Source organism: Neolamprologus brichardi, chromosome 14 (genome assembly GCF_056152115.1).
Source record: "Neolamprologus brichardi isolate AB-2024 chromosome 14, ASM5615211v1, whole genome shotgun sequence".
Lineage (NCBI taxonomy): Eukaryota > Metazoa > Chordata > Actinopteri > Cichliformes > Cichlidae > Neolamprologus > Neolamprologus brichardi.
Window position 1 is genome coordinate 32,555,254 of NC_142117.1, and position 18,309 is coordinate 32,573,562.

The 18,309-nt window shown below is 38.4% G+C and overlaps 1 protein-coding gene across 1 annotated transcript in view; it reads right to left on the bottom strand.

The window, feature by feature from the left end:
- Positions 1-7,318, bottom strand: part of arhgap42b (Rho GTPase activating protein 42b) — a 76,587-nt gene extending 69,269 nt beyond the window's left edge. The window contains exon 1 of the mRNA XM_035910239.2: positions 7,013-7,318. Coding sequence (XP_035766132.2) covers positions 7,013-7,166 — 154 coding nt within the window. The 5' untranslated portion in view covers positions 7,167-7,318. The remainder of the gene's footprint in view (positions 1-7,012) is intronic.
- Between the last annotated feature and the right edge of the window lie 10,991 nt (positions 7,319-18,309).

Below are 18,309 nucleotides of genomic sequence, written 5' to 3' on the forward strand. Positions count from 1 at the left end.
CAGTGTAAGTCAGCTAACTGTGAGCTTGAGAACGGTGTACTCTTTGTGACAATCAGTTTGACTGACAGACTAACAACAGAGTGCTTCACAACAGACCTCGATATGAAGTCTAACACATTTTCTTGCACAGTCTGAAGGGAAGCAGCTTTTAGGAATACAACGTCTAATCCTTTTATCAAAATCCGTTCACATAATATCCACGTCTTCAGCAGCTATGCTTACCGCTTCTCTCAGCTTTATTGCTAAACAAGTCGCATAATTTACCTCTATATTTCATTTCCATTACATGAGTTAAAATTCATCAATGTAGTCAAAGTAGCACCAATATATTATAAATGGCATAATCCGGCAACACACAGTCTGCCTTAGTCACAGTCCAACAGACACAGACACTGAGAAAGCAGATACACACACCCACACAGTAAAGCAGAATGATGTCAGGCCAAATGCTATCTGAGGGCGGATGGGGGATGGTTATACAAGCATGTTTACAGGACATTTCCTGTGGCTGAGCCTTGGGAGCATCATCTGTCCTCAGACAAACAAACACTTAGAGTTCCCAAAGCTGAAAGCTATTGTGAAATCACTTTTGACAAAAGCCTATAAGTCATCTTTTTATTTAATAAAATAGCAGCAACTAATTATAACTATATTGAGTTACATAAAAGCATTAAATTATTTAAGCACAGTTAGGAAGAATTGCTGTTTACATATTTTTTAAACACGGATTTTTTTAAATAACAGTCCCCGTGCGTGTCAGCCATTCATTATTGTATATCCTAAGGAGGAAGCATCACTCCGTCACTGCTGAAAGGCATGGCTATGGGGCGGTGGCAGAGATATATTATCAGGTAGCATAATAAAACCATGTCTTCCACTTAATACTAAGCTCATCTGTCTCCACTCACTGAAACGCATTAGATGTCACAAAAGTTAATACTTAAGATCTAGAAATCTTTTTTGCTTTCAATTAGAACTTGTTATCTTGCAGGAAGATAACATTAGACAGCATCTGGAACACCTGGAATTTTGGATTGAATTTTTTTGGGAACCCCAAGCTCCGGGCCAGAACAGTGGATATCTGGAGGATGTGTGGTGATGCACAATTAACCAAAGTAAATTCTGATGACACTAAGTGCAAGGAACAAACTGTTTGTTCACTGTGTTACAAATACGTATAAATTATGTATGACAGACACAAGCTGTCACCCAAAAGAATGTGTGCCCATGTCTACGTAGGTCTTTAGATATTCCCTTGCCAAAGTAAGACCAGCTATGGCTCATCATTTTACACGTTCTTCATACATATTTATAAATGTCACTAGCCTGTCAACCATGAGTATGTTCTCTGTAACTGTAACTATTCACGGTTCACTGATGCTACCTTTATCACTTTTTTCTGTTACTGCAGCATGGTTTAACTCATTCTATAGAAAATACAGCAAGAGTATCTGTGTCCAAATTTCTTAAAGGATGTTGTAGAACCTGTAATGTTAATCAAACAATTTGCTGCATAGTAAAGACACTGTCATCACATAAGTTACAGAAGGTACCAAATAGATTTCATATAAGAAAAAGACTAGCCTCCAATTCTGTGGCTTTCTGCTCTTATACTCTTAAAATAAACTTGCCAACCACATGTTAAATGTATGATAATTTACCTTGTATCTGTGGTTCTCCCACCCTTCTACCAAAGTGATAATTAGTGAATTAATGCAGTTAAGTATAGGGTATAATAAATACTAGTAATTTACAACAGGTGTAAACCGTGCAACTTACATCCACCTGACCAAATTACTATTGATACATAACACTGTTTAAACAGCGTGTTTCAGAAATCTTTAAACCACAACCTTCATCATTAATATTAATATGAAGGGGGACAAAGAAGTTTACGTTTTTTTCTCTTAGTGATAAATTGGGAATAGCACTGACACATGCGAGCAACATATGTCAGTATGTATTCTATGTAATGTCACCACTTGTGTAATTTTTCACAATAGAGCATGGATCCTCAGACAACCTTGACGTCAAGAATCATTACTAGTGACGAGAGTTGGGCTTAAAAATAGACGAAGTCACAATCTCTAAAACTGAAGGCACATTAGCTTAGGAGTAGGACGAGAATCTACTTTGTTTTCTTGGACATTAGCACGGTTTTACAAAGTTAAACTATCAATAGCAAGTTTTACTGTAACGTCCTCAGGCTCCTAAAGGTAGGGCAGGGCCATATCATACCATTCACAGTAATATCGGTTTAATTTTGGGCAACGATAGAAAAATGAAATATCGCGATAGAATATGGGTAAAACGCGCATGCGTAGTGCCTTTGTTTTCATACGCACACGTCGGAAAAAGCATGGCGGCGAAAGCGGATCGTTAAATGAAACGGATGAACCAGAATTGGTTTGTAAAAATGCTGCAACTTCTGTGGTGTGGAACTGGGTTAGCTTTTGTCCGTCAGATACACAACAAAGCACTATTTTTGCTAGAGCATGCTAGCGGGCCATCGTTATTACCGTGTTTTTGGAAAATACGGCACACTTAAAATCAATCCTTTGATTTTTCTGAAAATCGACAGTGCCCCTTATAATCCAATGGGCCTTATGTATGAATTCTGGTTGTGTTTACTGACCTCGAAACAATTTTATGTGGCACACGGCGCTCGAAAATCTGTCAAATGTTTTAGTACGACTTTGCTAAGCTACGAACCAGCACCGCTTGATGGATTGTCGGAGCATTACGGCTGCCGTAGGCAGGCGCCTCACGGAGTGATACGTACTGTGTTTCAACATAATATTACCATATTGTGTGTGTATAACCTCTTTTTAAGTTTTGTGGATATTATACATGGTTATGCTGAGGATGTGTCGGCCAATTTCCACTGGAAATGCCTTTTGGTTAAACCGTCAGCAAGGAATTAGCATTTGCACTGTTACATTTTTATATAGCTTTAATGCACATAAAAAACAGCTGCTTGTTTAAGTGAAAATACATTGATTTTTTTTTTTTTTTTTGCACTAATAAAGTTGTGGAGTTGTAAAGTATTTTGTCTAGTGTCAATTATATCGTCAGTTATATCGTTATTACAAATTTTCAAATGTTTATCGTGATAAATATTTTTGGTCATATCGCCCTGCTCTACCTAAAGGTATCTGAATTGTGGTGAGATGGCAACCATTTGACTACTACAATGCAGTCATATCCCATCAGATTTCAGCGACTGCCCCAAAACATTTATGCTGAAGTATTGCCATTTTGTCAGATTGGAAGTGATCCAGGGTTTATGACGAATTGTCCTTGATGAGCTTAACGAACAGGACTTCAAGAATAGCTTCAAAAGTGGCTGGAGTGCTGGGAGCTGTGTATCCCTGCAACAAGTCACTAGTTAGAGATGATTGGTAAGGTCTTTGAGTTGTATATTCACAGTCAAAGAACCTTTTGATTGTATCTTGCATATCATACCATAATGATCGTAATATATGCGTGTCATGTTTGTTCCTGACCTCAGCTTAGACAGCCTTTCCAATCTTCATGAAACTGAGCCTATATAAAGTACCAAAGGTACAGAGATTTGTAATATCTAAATGGTGATTGATTCATGAAAAGCTGCAGTTTCTTTTATCTGTGTATTTGCATAAAGTAACTGCACGATCAAGGCTGGTTCGTGAGCGTACGAAAACATTTGCACATTCATATGCACATTACAGGTATATTTTAACAGTCATCACAGAGAATAAGATGTAGCAAGTTGAGCAGTTCAAGGTATTTGGCTGGTATTTTCTTTAAAGTATCTTTGAGAACTAGTCAAAGTTCTTCTGTCTCGTTGTTTTCTGTTTCTTTATGTAATCCCAGACCACCTCCATGTTGAGACCAGAGCTCTGAGGGGGCCATACCATCTGTTAGTCTTCTTGTTCTACATATGACTAGAAATAGTTTTTTACGACTTTGGCTGGATGTTTGGGTTTGTTACCAGATTACAGAATTAATTTTCAACTGATGACAAAAAGTTAAAGATATCGTGTGAGGTAAGTATTTAAACATTTAAAATGTCTTGAACTTTGGCCCAACTAATAGAGTGCATCTAAAATGTGAAAACGTCACAGACTCCAGACAAAAGTGTTTCCTTCACTACTGCAACAATGGTAGTCACAAAATTTCCTTTCTAATCCTAAAAGCCAGAAAAGCACCCTCTTTAATTACCCATAACAAACATATTCAATTCAATTCAATTCAATTTTATTTATATAGCGCCAAATCACAACAAATGTCGCCTCAAGGCGCTTCATAGATACAGAGAAAAGCCCAACAATCATATGACCCCCTATGAGCAAGCACTTTGGCGACAGTGGGAAGGAAAAACTCCCTTTTAACAGGAAGAAACCTCCGGCAGAACCAGGCTCAGGGAGGGGCGGCCATCTGCTGCGACCGGTTGGGGTGAGAGAAGGAAGACAGGATAAAAGACATGCTGTGGACATGCTTGACTTTATATGGAGCCAGTTAGTGCAGTTTCAGTACATGTCCAACCACTTTGCAGGTAATACATTAACAACCTGGCTCAACAGACCTCATTCACTCAGACAGCATTTAAAGAAAGATACATTATAGGATACTTTACAGCTGTGAAACATGAGATGATAACTATTAGGAAAAAAGATCCATTAAATATCTTCCAGTAATGTCACCTCTGATGACAGGTCATAAAGGGTCATAAACCTCTACGGCGGCCCAAGTTAAAGACCATCAATAATTTACTTCCGTCTCTTCACTTCCTGCACTCTCTCCCTACCCCTGACTGAAACTGGGCATTCAGTTAAAGGACTGAGACACTCATGACTACAAAGGAAAGACAAACACAATGGAAAATTCCTTCCAAGTAGCTCAAACACTGGTAATGTTGTGGTCATGTTTAAGGATTATTTAATGTGGAAGATGACGCACTAACACGAAACACTGGTTAATAAGAATTTCTCATTTCAAACTTTGATATAGCAACAGATCAGCTAGATGGAGGGGTGTGTGGTAGAACCTTAACTATGCAGTGTTTCTACATCAATAAACCCATCAAAGGCAATCAAAGTCTCAAACCACTTGCTACTGTCTTGCATGCATAGTCTATCTTGAAGTCTTAAGGTCTTATTTGGTATTAAACAATTTGCGCAGGCCTTTGACATATCCTCCCTGTTGTGAATAAAACATTGAGAAGGGTATTACTGTCCACCTATGATGCCCTGTCCACTGACGGAACAGTTTTCCGGCAAAAAAGGTATGAAATAGGTTTGGCCTTCAGCTGCCCTGAGAAATACTAGAGTCAGCAATACAACGGTATGGCAGGGTGATACAAATACTAAGTGCTCCTCACTTTTGTTGATCTGATGTACGCCTAGTACAGATATATGGAACTGAAACCAGAAGGAAGAAATACAGCACAACACCGCAAAGAGCTTAAATTTAAAAGTCACTTTGCTAAACACTGTATGCCTTTGTGTTCATTTATCAATATAAATTTCCATTATACTCATTCTGCCAGACTAGATACTGAAAAAACAAAGATGTGGTTATTATAAGCATCAGTGTCCTGTTTTTCAAATTGGCTGATTAGTCCAGAAGAGTTAATTAAGTCAAGACGTGTCATTTGTGAGATCAAGTTAATTTGTTTTGGACTATTATAATTTAGGCCATGACTGTGCTTTATTAAAATTCAGTTCAGTGCTCAATACACAGCAGACACAAGCCTAGTTTTACTTACTATCCCATGGTATGGTATATTAACAGTCAATGGCTGTGAGCACAGGAGCACCGCTCACTTGCCATTGAAACCTTTGGTTTGTCAGGGCCACCCAGTCAGAAGAAAGTTTGCTAAAAGGAAGGGTGAAAATCTTGTCTCAAAAAAAACCCCTATGAATTTGGGGTCTGCACCAAGTAGTACAAGATAACTCTGAACTGTGAATCACAGAAGAAATACACAAAAAATTGTTAAATTGCATAATAGATCCGCTTAAATGTGTAAATTGTTGGATAGTGCAACCTTACTCCCTGCTTAAGGTGCAATTTCAGCTTCGCTGCCTCAAGCACAAGAGCAGCAAAAAGCAAAACATATAGGAATGGTGATTAAAAAGGTAAGAGCGTGACAAGAATGATGCCGTCTCACAGCAAAGTCTGACAGACCCATGTTGAGTTTAACTGTGGAAAAAAAAAATACAGTGGTGAGTGATGGGTTAGTGTGCACACTGTGGCACAATGCTGTGCCCTTCCCATTCTATTTCAACCCAGCTGTTTTCCATTTTTATTAGACCTATATTTCTAATCTTTCTCCATTTCACAGACACACTTCTGACGTTAACAGACCAAACTCCTTCCCCACAGGGAAAGAGCAGGAAGTCGACTTTAATCAGCACTGTGGAATCTGAGACCTAACTTGGAATTTGAGAGGACAATGACCTCTCAAATTGAATGCTGGCATCCTCACTGACATCCTCATGCAGACATTAAAGCCCACAATATGTATTTTCCTTACTTCTGAGCGGTGACTCTTCAGAGAAAAAAACGTTTTCTATCAATGAATTAACCCCAGTATCGTTATCCATATTTCAGAAAGTGGCTTTATGATTGAATATTAAAGCAGAGGAAACCCACTTATATGACACTAACAGTTCTGACACTGGGATTTGTTAGACAAGCCTCTGCATGCATGCATTGAAGCCAGGGAAGCAGACACAAAGCAAACAAATCCCTTGCATTGCAACAACCTTAATAATGAATTATGTGGCTTTTGTATAGATTTAAGCTTTTCCCTAGTAATATAAATGTTTCCCAGTAGGACAACAATTATTCAGCTCCCGGTGGCTTCAGTTCAAAGGGAGACGGGATCATTCAAACACTAGCACAAAAGTCTTGAAAGAAATATAATGAATGTGTCCGCTAATTGAAAGTCGCCTCTAGGTTTTTAGGTAGTTTTATTTGTGGACTGAAAGAATTTAAAAAAAAAAAAAGGCCATGCTGGGCTACTTACTCTTGAGCGCAGTGATTAGCATATTCCCATCCTTAATGAGGTCTTTGATGAATTTATTTGTCCGCTCCAGTTCTATTTCATGGCATTTCAGACGCTCTCTGAAGTCCGGACTGTCCAGGAAAGAGTCACTAAACTCCAAAGTGGGGAGTCCCATTGTCCCTCAACGACAACGCTGGCTTTTAAACTCTGTAACTAGGCATACAAAGGTTTTTGCTTTTCATCACGTAGTTCCGATGTAATAGCCACTTCTAAGTTCCCCCTAAAAACTTTTCCTGCTCCGCTTAGTTCCTCACTTCCGCTTTGATTTTCTTCGCTTTTTTTGTCGGCTACCTTAAAAAACAGTGGTCGTATGACTCCTGCTGGTTAGTTTTGGACAGATTACAACAAACGTGGTAGGTCCATCATTAACTTATGCAACGAAAAAAGTTATTTTGAAAAATTAAGCTGATTTCTGCGTTTCACACTAAACCTCCTAATTACGTTAATAATAATAATGATAATAACAATAATAATAATGAAGAAGAAGAAGGAGAAGCGAAAAAAAATCAACCTATTTATCTCTATATCAACTTCAAATGACTGAAAAGAGAAAATATATATAGAGATTAAAATTTGAATTCGGTTTCTGTGGAAATACAAACAAGAATTGCCAATTGCGAGAATTTTGGAACTAATTTTTGTTTTGCCTCAGATACAACCACAGTATGCAATGCTATAGAAATCTTTTGCATTAAAAAAAAATCCATTTATTTCTTAAATGACCTCTGTCACTTTTGTTATTTTACGATATCTTAGCACACACTTAAAGCGTCTACTGCACCAAATATACTGTTTTTGGTCAAATTATGCCAGTGGTGCTGCTTTCTAATATTGTAAACTATAAACTCTGCAGATGTCCATGGCATCTCACTGGCATCATCGAGAGCTTAAGAAGAGGGATCTAAACTAATACCTTGGTAAATGGAAGTAATTAAGCTAGAGCCTAGTTGGAGTCAGGGATTTGTCACATTCTCTTCTGCTAAAGGTTAGCAATAATGATTTTACACTCCAGGTAAATATCTTGGTAGGTGTGAAGCACAGGCTTTGTCACCAGTCACATTAAACCCTTTGGATGACTGTTTTTACCTTTGGTGCTTTACACTGCCAGAGGGAGAGAAAGAGGCTTTATCTCTGAGCAAAGATTAAAGTAATAACTACACGAAGATGCAGATACTGCAGCAATGGCTATAATCAAAACCCACAAATGAAAAAGCAATAACAACCTAATGCTTCAAAATTAAGAGCAGACTGGAGCTCTGTAAGTAGAGACAAGCTTTTTCTAAGTTTCACCCTGTGGCCTTGTACATTTCTGCCTTGGTAACTAACTAGCAACCGTTCCTAACAACACACCTGATCTTACTCTAGGTAGCAGTGAGGTAAATCAGCAGAGACAGATAACCTCTACAGGCAAAGTCATGTGACTGCAGCTGAATTGTTACTCTGTGTTACCATCAGATTCCAGCAATGGCCAGTAGGTCTGTAGTCAAACTATATTTTCAAATACAGTAAGATAAAAAAAATTAATCTCAATTTCAAAATGATACATATGAGTGTTTCTGAGATGTGAGCAAGCTGCAGTGTTTTAATATAAAAAATTTTCACTGAGAACCATAAAACTAAAGTGCACAATGCACTGCAATCCATAGGTGAGCGCTATAAGTTCAAGCTTTTACCACCTGAAAAAGCTCCATCCCTATTACCCTCTGTGGGTTACTCTTTCAGCTGTGATTATCTGTAGGGTTGACAGTTAACTTTCCTCTGACTGCAACTCACAGATGAAAATGCCTCACTTATAGCAGAAGTGAGTTACACTCAAACAGCTGCAAGCATGTGGAACTGGAACAAGGACAGGCCTCTGGCTGCACCTGAGGAATCAAAAACAGTGGGAGCATGTGTGTCCTTACACGTGTGCATTTACGGTGATGAAATCTCAAGTCTGGGAATGAAACAACAGGATCCTGGAGGGATTCATTTAGAGGTGTAACACTCATTGTGGCCAGCATTAAAGTATTTCATTTGCATGTGATACAAAAGTCCAGGGAGCCCAGTTTCCCTGGGGATATGTGATTAGCTATAATAATGTTTTCTGGTATATTGTTGTAGGAAAGCAAGTGGTTCAATGAACAAGTAATTCCACAAAAATAAAGATAAATATGTGCTGGTTTCCAGCCATATGCTGCATTTGTAGAAATCTTGCAAAAAAAAAAGTGGTCAAAAATACCGCCTTAACAACACACGAGTGGAGACTTGAGGACGAGTGGTTAGCTGTATGAAGCATGGCTAATTGCAATCTAAAATAGCCGCCTGTAGAGTCTTTGAGGTAAATTTGGTTTAATTAAGATGAGACTTAATAGAGAACTGTGCCCCTGTACTCCTCACTCATGAAGGCATTCGCACATTCATATTAGTCATGCCAACATGAGTCTATCGAGAGGCGGTGCACATATCGTTTTCCGTGAATTCACCTAAGGAGACCAACTATGACCCATTAAAGGACAGTCTTTGAGCATTTGCACACGCATATACAAGCCACTCATGCTTGAGCAATACAAGCTTGTTGCACACACTAGTGAGTGAGACATCTTTCGCATTATCATACAAGTGGGGAAATAATTTATATGTGAGACGCTCTTTTCCCACATCCTCATCCTTTTTCTCACTGCATTAAACAGGGCTACAATGATGTCGCCTGATTGAGAATGGGCAGCTCAAATGGGGAAAAAAAGACTTGGATTTCACAACAAATATCATTAATCCATGCAGAATAAGCGTGAATTATCTCTGCAATAAATTATGCACAAGTCGGGGGTCTTCTGATTAGATTTCTTCTAATATTTCTGCATCGCACAGCAGGATAGTCAGTTGCTGTGAGAAGTTGTCTGGTCTCATTGTGGTGGGAGAGGTGGGGGGGTGTTTTTGGGTCCTAACATGCTCCCGTCAATTCCAGCTCTTGTGCCATCATTCTGCAGCAGCAGCCCTCGGGGGTGCAGTTTGTTACATTGACACAGTGAGCAGAGAGATGTGATACATTAGTGGAAACCCTGTTGCTTCAAGTTAATTGCTGTGTGCACTCTGCAGTACTGAACTGGGTTATTGGGTGAAATATGATAACTGAGAAGGACTATGAAAAAAAAAAATCTGCTCAATACACAGCTCTCAATTTTCCGTCTGAAAGTGCAGAGATGATAGAGTTTAAGATGTCACACTTGACGTGTATTACTGGTCGGGATGCAGCTTCCATTTATGACTATGCTATAGAAAACATTCAGTCACATTCCTGCACAAAAGGGAACCATCAGATCTGAGTGAATTTAAGCCAATGCTGTCTTGTTAATTATGCAAAAAAAGATAGGATTAGATAACTAGACTTCTTGTGATGGCAATTACCTCTAAATAATATGAGCTGTTTTCCCCAATTAACAATTGACACCACCATGCATACTCTTCATTTAAATCAGGTATTAAGGTAATTGTGCAATTTCCGGGTGGCACTCAGCTTAGTTCCAGAGGAGAGCTTTTGAGAACAAGACCTGTCACTGTTTTCCTAGCTCGTGATTAATGAGCCTAATTTAGAAGGTTTTTTTTAATCCAATCATGCTCTGACATTTCCTATCAGATGAGTCCTTCCTCATTCTTTCCATTGTTTACCTCCTGACAATGCAATCTGCCAAATTGGCAAGTGCCAGGCTCTCATTTATGACTCCTGTGTCCATATGATGTTTGAGCAGTTATGCGTGATTACTTCCTCTTTACAGAAAGAGACATCTCTAAAGCATGGAGTGTCTACAAGGATTCAATTTATTGCTTTTCTCTGCACAGTGAAAACTAGGATGGTAAGCTTTTTTTTCTTTTTTTTTAAACTTTGAAATGCCACGGTCGCATATGAGTTGAATCCGGTGTCAGGTAAAGGACACATCTTCTGGAAAATGTTAGATCCAAAGAGTAAATACAGTCCAGCACACATGAAAGCTGCCTCTGTGTCTCTGCGTGTGTAGCTTTTGACTTACAAATCTTCTCAGTATACATAAGAAGGGTTGTTCTCGGGAGCAAAGCGGTTTTATTTTTTACCTCATTGACCTTCATAAGGTCATACTTGTCCAGGCAGACCCCAGGCACAAATTTAAGTCCGGGTGATAAATTACAAGAGCTGCTCCACCAGCTTTGTAAGCAAACAGTTTGTGTGCTTCACTGGGACTTTGGCTTTAATTTGGAACAGCAGATATTCAAAAAAAAAAACAAGCCTCTCAGCCGCAGCATGCCTCCATCGAGCCAAATAAACTACCCTTTGAAAAATTTCATCATGCCCCCACACTGTGAAGATGCTTTGGTACATCGACAATCACTACTGTGGATGTGAAAATCTGTGGCTAAACTTTGGAACAGAGAATAGTACTTAAAAGATTTTAGTGTTACTACACTAAAGAGGAACCTTTGTTCTTATTTTTAAAACCAGATATATGCAGGTTAGAGCTTCAAGTGCTGGCAGCTGCTTTTGATTTCCTCCATATCTGAGAAAAGACTTTGATTCTATTTTAGCTCAAAGAAGAATAGTTCGCATCTAATATGTCACTGAAAAATGAAGGATCCGCTGCTCTTTATATTCTTATCACGTACCCTTTGACCAGGAAAACTCCAAATCTATTTGTAGGAAGGAAAACATCTTAAGTCAAACTGAGAGGAAGCTTTTATAATGGTACAATATGAAAACACACTCTTCCACTGCATTTTTTTCTGTAGCAAAACATGAAACCCCGTATCACAAATACTTGTTCATTACTTTTAAAAAATGGCACTTTCAAAGAACTATGGTTAAATTCTGAGACATATCTACTAACTGGTGTAATTTATTAGACAATTCGTTTCAACCATCTGGGCGTAAACAGCATAGGAGCCCATCAATATTCTAGTCCCACCAGAAAACAACAGATTGCATGTAAAACTGGATAATTTTCTCTTTGTAGCTTATTCCATCTGGACCCAATGCTTTTGACCAGACATCCTGTTTGATTGCCATTTTGGTTGGAAATGGTGCCACTGCTTATATGTTTTTCATCAAACACCAGGCTTTAGTAACTTTTGTGGATTGAGGGGAATTTAAGTAAGGTTTGCGATGTGAGCGGTGGTATTACCATTCACCACAGTATGTATTATTTTTATAGGAATAATTATGGCTTAAAGTTACTACCAAATAAGCACATTTTTAGCAGAGAAAAAAAATGAAAAGAGGTCACAGCTGTATGTAAGGCCCCAGTCCTGTTCAGTTCTTGCTGTACTAGCCTTCATTAAATGGTTTATTAGTATTCCATGAGCAGAACTGAGAAAGCTGTTGAGACGTTCTTGATCAGATAAATCAGTATTAAGGGTTGTCATCAGAGAGAGAATTACACAGGTCTTCCGATGCTTTTGACTCATCCTCAGGGAGGCTGTACCTCCTTCAAAAACTTTTCCAATCAGCTTCACTTCTCATGGTTAAATTTAAAGCCCATTAGTCCGATGTCACCTGAAGTTTCTCTATTCAATCTAGCCAATATTTCTTCTGCTGACACGGAGAAAGTGGCCAAAGAGATTAACTCCCAGAGCGTATTATAAAGGAGAAATCACACAGACAATTCTTTGAAATTTTTAAATTGCCTCACTGTGATATGGCAAGATCCCAGAGGCAAAGAAGGAGTATTATGTTCTTCGGTGAACCAATATACTGTATATAAGTGAGTAAATATAAGTGAGCGGTTACAACTGGTGACACTGAGTGTCACCGAGCTGCTGAGTATTTATTTTCTTCCCCATAAGATAAACTACTTCTGCAACCTCATAGAAACACACTGTTTAAGATGTCCAAGTTGTCAGGCATTTTCTATATAAATGCGAACAACACATTCTAGGTGTATGTCACATTCAGTATAAAGGCATAAAGGCAATCTTTGTCTATTGGAGATGAAACAAAACTATCTGTAGAGTTCAGGCTGAATAACTGTTATTGGGGCAATTTCATGTTTGGAAAATACCAGTGAGTTGAGGAAAGCTTTCTCAGAATAAATCACTTTTCTCAAAGATGAATGTGTTTTGAAGGAAAGGCTTAATAACTGCGTGGCTTTCCATTTTAAAAGCACACGGTGATTGAGTGATAGAAGCTTTGTTTGCTCTCTCTGGGATCCTTAAAGCTTTGTGCCAGGTAATTGAAAAGGGAAAAAAGGGTCTTTGTGTGGGTCATACCTAAAAAGATCCCACACTACTAAAAGCACTGTATGGTTGAGTGGTTCAGTCATTGCTGTTTTTATGTTCGGCAACGATATTAATATAGCCCACGTTTCCATGGTTATAATGGATTAAGATTAAGTTAAGATTTTCACAGTCCATCAGCGTGATGCATAGAATATCATTTGACAGGTTAAATGCTGCCACAGAGCAGAGAGAAAAGCCAAATCCTGAGCACTGGCACACATGAGAGACAACATATCCAAAACAGTACCAGCCTCATCAACCATTATATAATTCAGCAAGGGCTCATAGACTCATGCCTCACAGACCATATTCAATATACCACGCTGCATCACAGCTGCGCCTTTCAATCAAGCTTCTCCGGACATTTTATGAGACCCAGGAAGAAAAAAAAAATTGCAGACAGATATGCTGTCCAAGCAGTCAACAACAACGGCTTATACTACTTTATACTACTTCTAACTGAAATTTCTTTTCAAGGAATTGTACTTTTGTCTGCCAATATTACATGTTTGTGTTGATGCAAAATCAACATATTCTGTACAGCCACAAAGGCCACATGAGACTGAGATGCTCATAACGAAAAATGGAAAATAAAAACAAAATAAATAAAGATAAAGAGTAGGTACCCTTTACAGAATAGCAGTAATACCGGCAAAATATGGTAATTACACACAGTGTTGGGGAGTAACGGAATACATGTACCGCCGTTACGTATTTAAAATACAAAATATGAGTAACTGTATTCCGTTACAGTTACCGTTTAAAAAGGTGGTATTTAGAATACAGTTACTTTGTTGAAATAAATGGATTACACGGCGGTACTTTCCTGTTTCATATTGTGGCGGGTCAGGACTGTTTGGGTTTTGTTGTTCCAGGCTGCAGCGTTACGGTTGCCATGGTTACAGGGTGACGCTCTGCCTGTTTCCTGAGGGAGAGAGCACTTTTTTGTTGTTGTTGTTGTTGTTGTGCTAAGCTAATAGGCAGAATGCTACCAGTATAGCTCTAAAGAATGTAGCATCATGGGCAGTGTAGTCCGTGCTGCAGGGAGAATGGACTGCCATACCCGTTATGTGTCTGTGAGCGCGAGGAGGGAGAAAAAGGAAAAGTACGAGCTGTCATCAAGCAAAAACGGGAACTAGAAGCATGTAAATATAATAATAACCACTGCAGCCAAAAAGAGTGCCTGACGAGCCCAGTTGTAAGTACGCTATTAAGACTCGACTGTATGCTTTGTTCGTGTTTTCCTCCGAAACAATAAGTTCTGTTGGAGCAGCCTTTCAACGCCTCTCTCTGTCTCTCACAAGCAAAGTTGACCCAGACAACAAAGTAAAGCTAGTTTTCGGCTACGAGCCCGACACAGAACCCACCGTATTAGCCAGAGGTCCCTTTACTACAGTTCGGAGCCACTGACCTTCAGTAACAGTAATAAATCACAGCAATAGTACATTCAGGTAGTTGTAAAAAGCATGATAATATATTAAGTAATCCAAAGTATTCAGAATACGTTACTCTCATTGAGTAACGTAACGGAATACATTTTGGGGCATGTATTCTGTAATCTGTAATGGAATACATTTTAAAAGTAACCTTCCCAACACTGATTACACAAGAATAGCAAAGATTCTGTTGCTTTAAAAAGTCATTATTAGACAATCTGGATTAGTAAACATGCCGTGTAACAGCAGCACAAATAATACACGCAGCAAACTAAACAATGTTTATGTCAAGTCTGCTCTGTTTACCCACCAGCGGCCAAATTACTAAGTGCACATAATTGAGCTAAAATGCTTTGTTACTTATTGATTCAAATGTAATGTGTGTGTCCTGCTAAGTTGGGTGAGCAGTTAGGAAACTGGATGGATGTGTGTATTCTCAAAAGTTAAACAGTCTGGCCTTAATGACCTGCTAATTCAAAGGGTTATTGCCCCGTGTCACTCAAGATGAAAGGTTTTGTTTGACAGCGAGTTGGACACGGCATACCTAAAATAGTTGACAATGAGTTATTGCGATTAATATACTTTACTTAATATAAATCATCTTTTTACAACGCACAATGAAAAGCAAACACACACGCACACAAAATTGTAAAACACAATAAAATACCTAATATGTAAGCAGAAATTACCCACTCATTACCAGGCAGAAATGATCTAAATGAACATTTAAAACACAAACGTCATGTAGTGCCATTTATAACAATGTGCAAATGAAGTGTTTAATATTTGGAGATTATGGACTTTTCCCACAGCTTTGGAAACCAACAGGCTGCTGCAACAATCCCCAGATTTATGAGCACACAGTCATGTTTTGGTACATTAGTTAAATTAGTTTGGTATCCAAGCTTTAGTAAACTACCCATAGTGACATTTGGACCCAGTCATTTCTCAATGTGTCCAAAACACTTTCCCAAAATGGACGAGTAAGACCACATTCCCACATTTTTCATCACAGCACTCACTGTGCAGCAGATGCTGCTTGCAAATGTCAAGTTATTATTTTCACACTCACAAACATAACGCTAAACATCACAAAATAAGCCTTCCAGCCTACGCCTGCGTGCCAGGTGAGGTCACAACTAATGACTGTCTTGAGTGTCTGTAAAGACACTTTTAAAAGTGCCATCCATCTCCTCTGCAGAATGTCCTTACACAAGCACAATGGTGGCAAATAAGCAACATGGATTGGAGACTGCAGCTGACAGAAGCTCAATAATCCAAGGTCGAAGCATTTAACAGACAAAGACAAAAGGCTTATCTAACCACTTTCCGTTTGCCTCACATCAGAAGTTATGTCAGTCAAACCAAGTGAGGGACAGCTTCCACTTTAAAGATTTATTCTAATTCTAAATGGTTGCCTTCAGCTTTTCTGCTGTTATAGTGTCAAGTTCTATACAAGAAAATTTATTTACAGTAAGATAAAAAAAAATTGCTACCCCGAAGAAGAAAGGGTAGGTATAACTTTTATACGTTGTTTTCAACGCTTGGATGTTTATATATATTGCAAACAGATAAGGCATCAGAGTTACCACACTATCAACACAGCCCAAACTTTCAGCTCATGTATGCCTGGTTTTATCTCACACTTATCTTTTTTTTCTTGAAAGCAGATTATACCCATAGCTTTCATGTGCAATGTGATTTGCCGAACATCTCTGCCTGTTAAATGCAAGGTATTATAGGAAGGAGGGGAAAAGGGACATCTGATATTTGGATGCTCAGCTGTAACAAATCCCTCTGTCATAAAACATCTGCAGATTGTAAACAGGCTGCGATGTGACATTGCTCAATGTCACAAAGCAATAAAGTTATTTAGATCTAAATTATTATTATGTTTTACCTTCTCATGACATCATAAACAACCTTAAAAAGAATTTTAAAAAGCGGCTTCTAAGTTTTGTCTTTCTTAGAGAATGGGTAAATTAGCTTGTAGTTTATGTGTTCCATTAAAAAAGATTTTATTCATAATTTTAAATAAAACATTTAAAATGTTATTAAAAATCTATAAATTAATTCTAGTAACGATGTATGTAATATTAGAATATAATTTTAGTGAAAATATATTTAATCAGTTTAGGGTTTTTTGACACAGAAAGCAGGTCTATCTATGTAGATAAAATCTTTCATAATATGTTTATATATAATATCATAAGAGACAGACAGACTGATCCTGTGGTCTAATTAGTCAGCACAGTAGTAATATGAAGACAGAGACAGAGAGGTCAGGGAACAGTTGAATTTTATTAAATGTTCCTCTAGATTTTGTTGTTGTTTTTGTTAAAATGCACTAACAACACTTCAAAGTTTTACATTCTTTTGCCTATTCTAACGCATGTCTGCGAGACATTTGGCTCATAAAGACAGAAGTGTTAATGCCAAAGGTTCCTAGGTCTTACGGACAGGCCAGCCGGTGACCACTTGGGAGATGTGGCTTACATGTATAAACTACCATTTGAGAAAGAGTCAAACAGAAAACTGCACGTCTTTGTTTTCACAAACGGCGTGATCAGAGGCTTCTAGTGGTCTACAATTGTTTGAGTAACCACAAAGACAGCTTTTGTTTGGAAATGCTAAACTGAGATTAGCTCCAGCAGCCAAGGAGGCTATACATGGAGCCTCTGAAGAAAACACAGTAATCACGCAGTTGCTCTGGTGGCATGGAAAACCCCGAAACTGAACCCTTTAAAACAAACTGTGCAGCTGCTGAAACAGAGACCCAGAGGAAATCTCAGAAGATTATCCACCAATTGCACCAGTTAAGACGTCCAGCAGGATGTTCTGAAGCCCATATTATATTGATTTGATGCCAGTATGCGCTACCGCAAACACATCAGTGACTCAATTGATTTCAGTGGATGTTTTTTCTATAAATGGCCTTCTTGATACCAAGTACATTCATGTAAAATCTCCTTTTTACCCATTACCTCCAGAATCATCAACATAGGCTGAAAAATGCAATAATAGCTGCACTTTATTGCAGCCATCTATCAGTGCACGAGCTTGATGTCGGTGCTTCCATGCAGTGCCTTCCCAATAATTTCACCACAGCATCAGATTATTTCAATTTTTCTAACATAACGAGAAATTCCTTGAATCGTTTTTCTTTAAGCAGTAAAATTGTTTTTCTAATCTTGGCAAGAATTTTCAGTTGTTAAAACCGTCAAATGCTCTCTCAACAATATCTTCTCATGAGCAGTATCGACATTGTGTGCATGGCCATTTTTTAAAAATCATTTACTGTGAGAAGTTTGCCTGCTGCCATGTGCAAAGATCTTAGCTCTCGCTATTATTTGATGGCTTCTTGTAATTCTCGTCTCTGCTTTGTCTTTCTAGATTCCTGCAGCTGTTTCCTTTAGTTTATTTTGCCTTTCCCTCACCAAAGTCCCTGAGCTGTCTAATGCACCTATTTGTCTGAGAGGACACGTTAATCAAGAAAACTCCTCAGCACTACAGACTTTGTGTCTAGTTCACCTGAACGGCGATTGCCGTGATCTATGGTCCACCACAGCTGCTTTTAGGACATTTTTAGAATTAAACTTG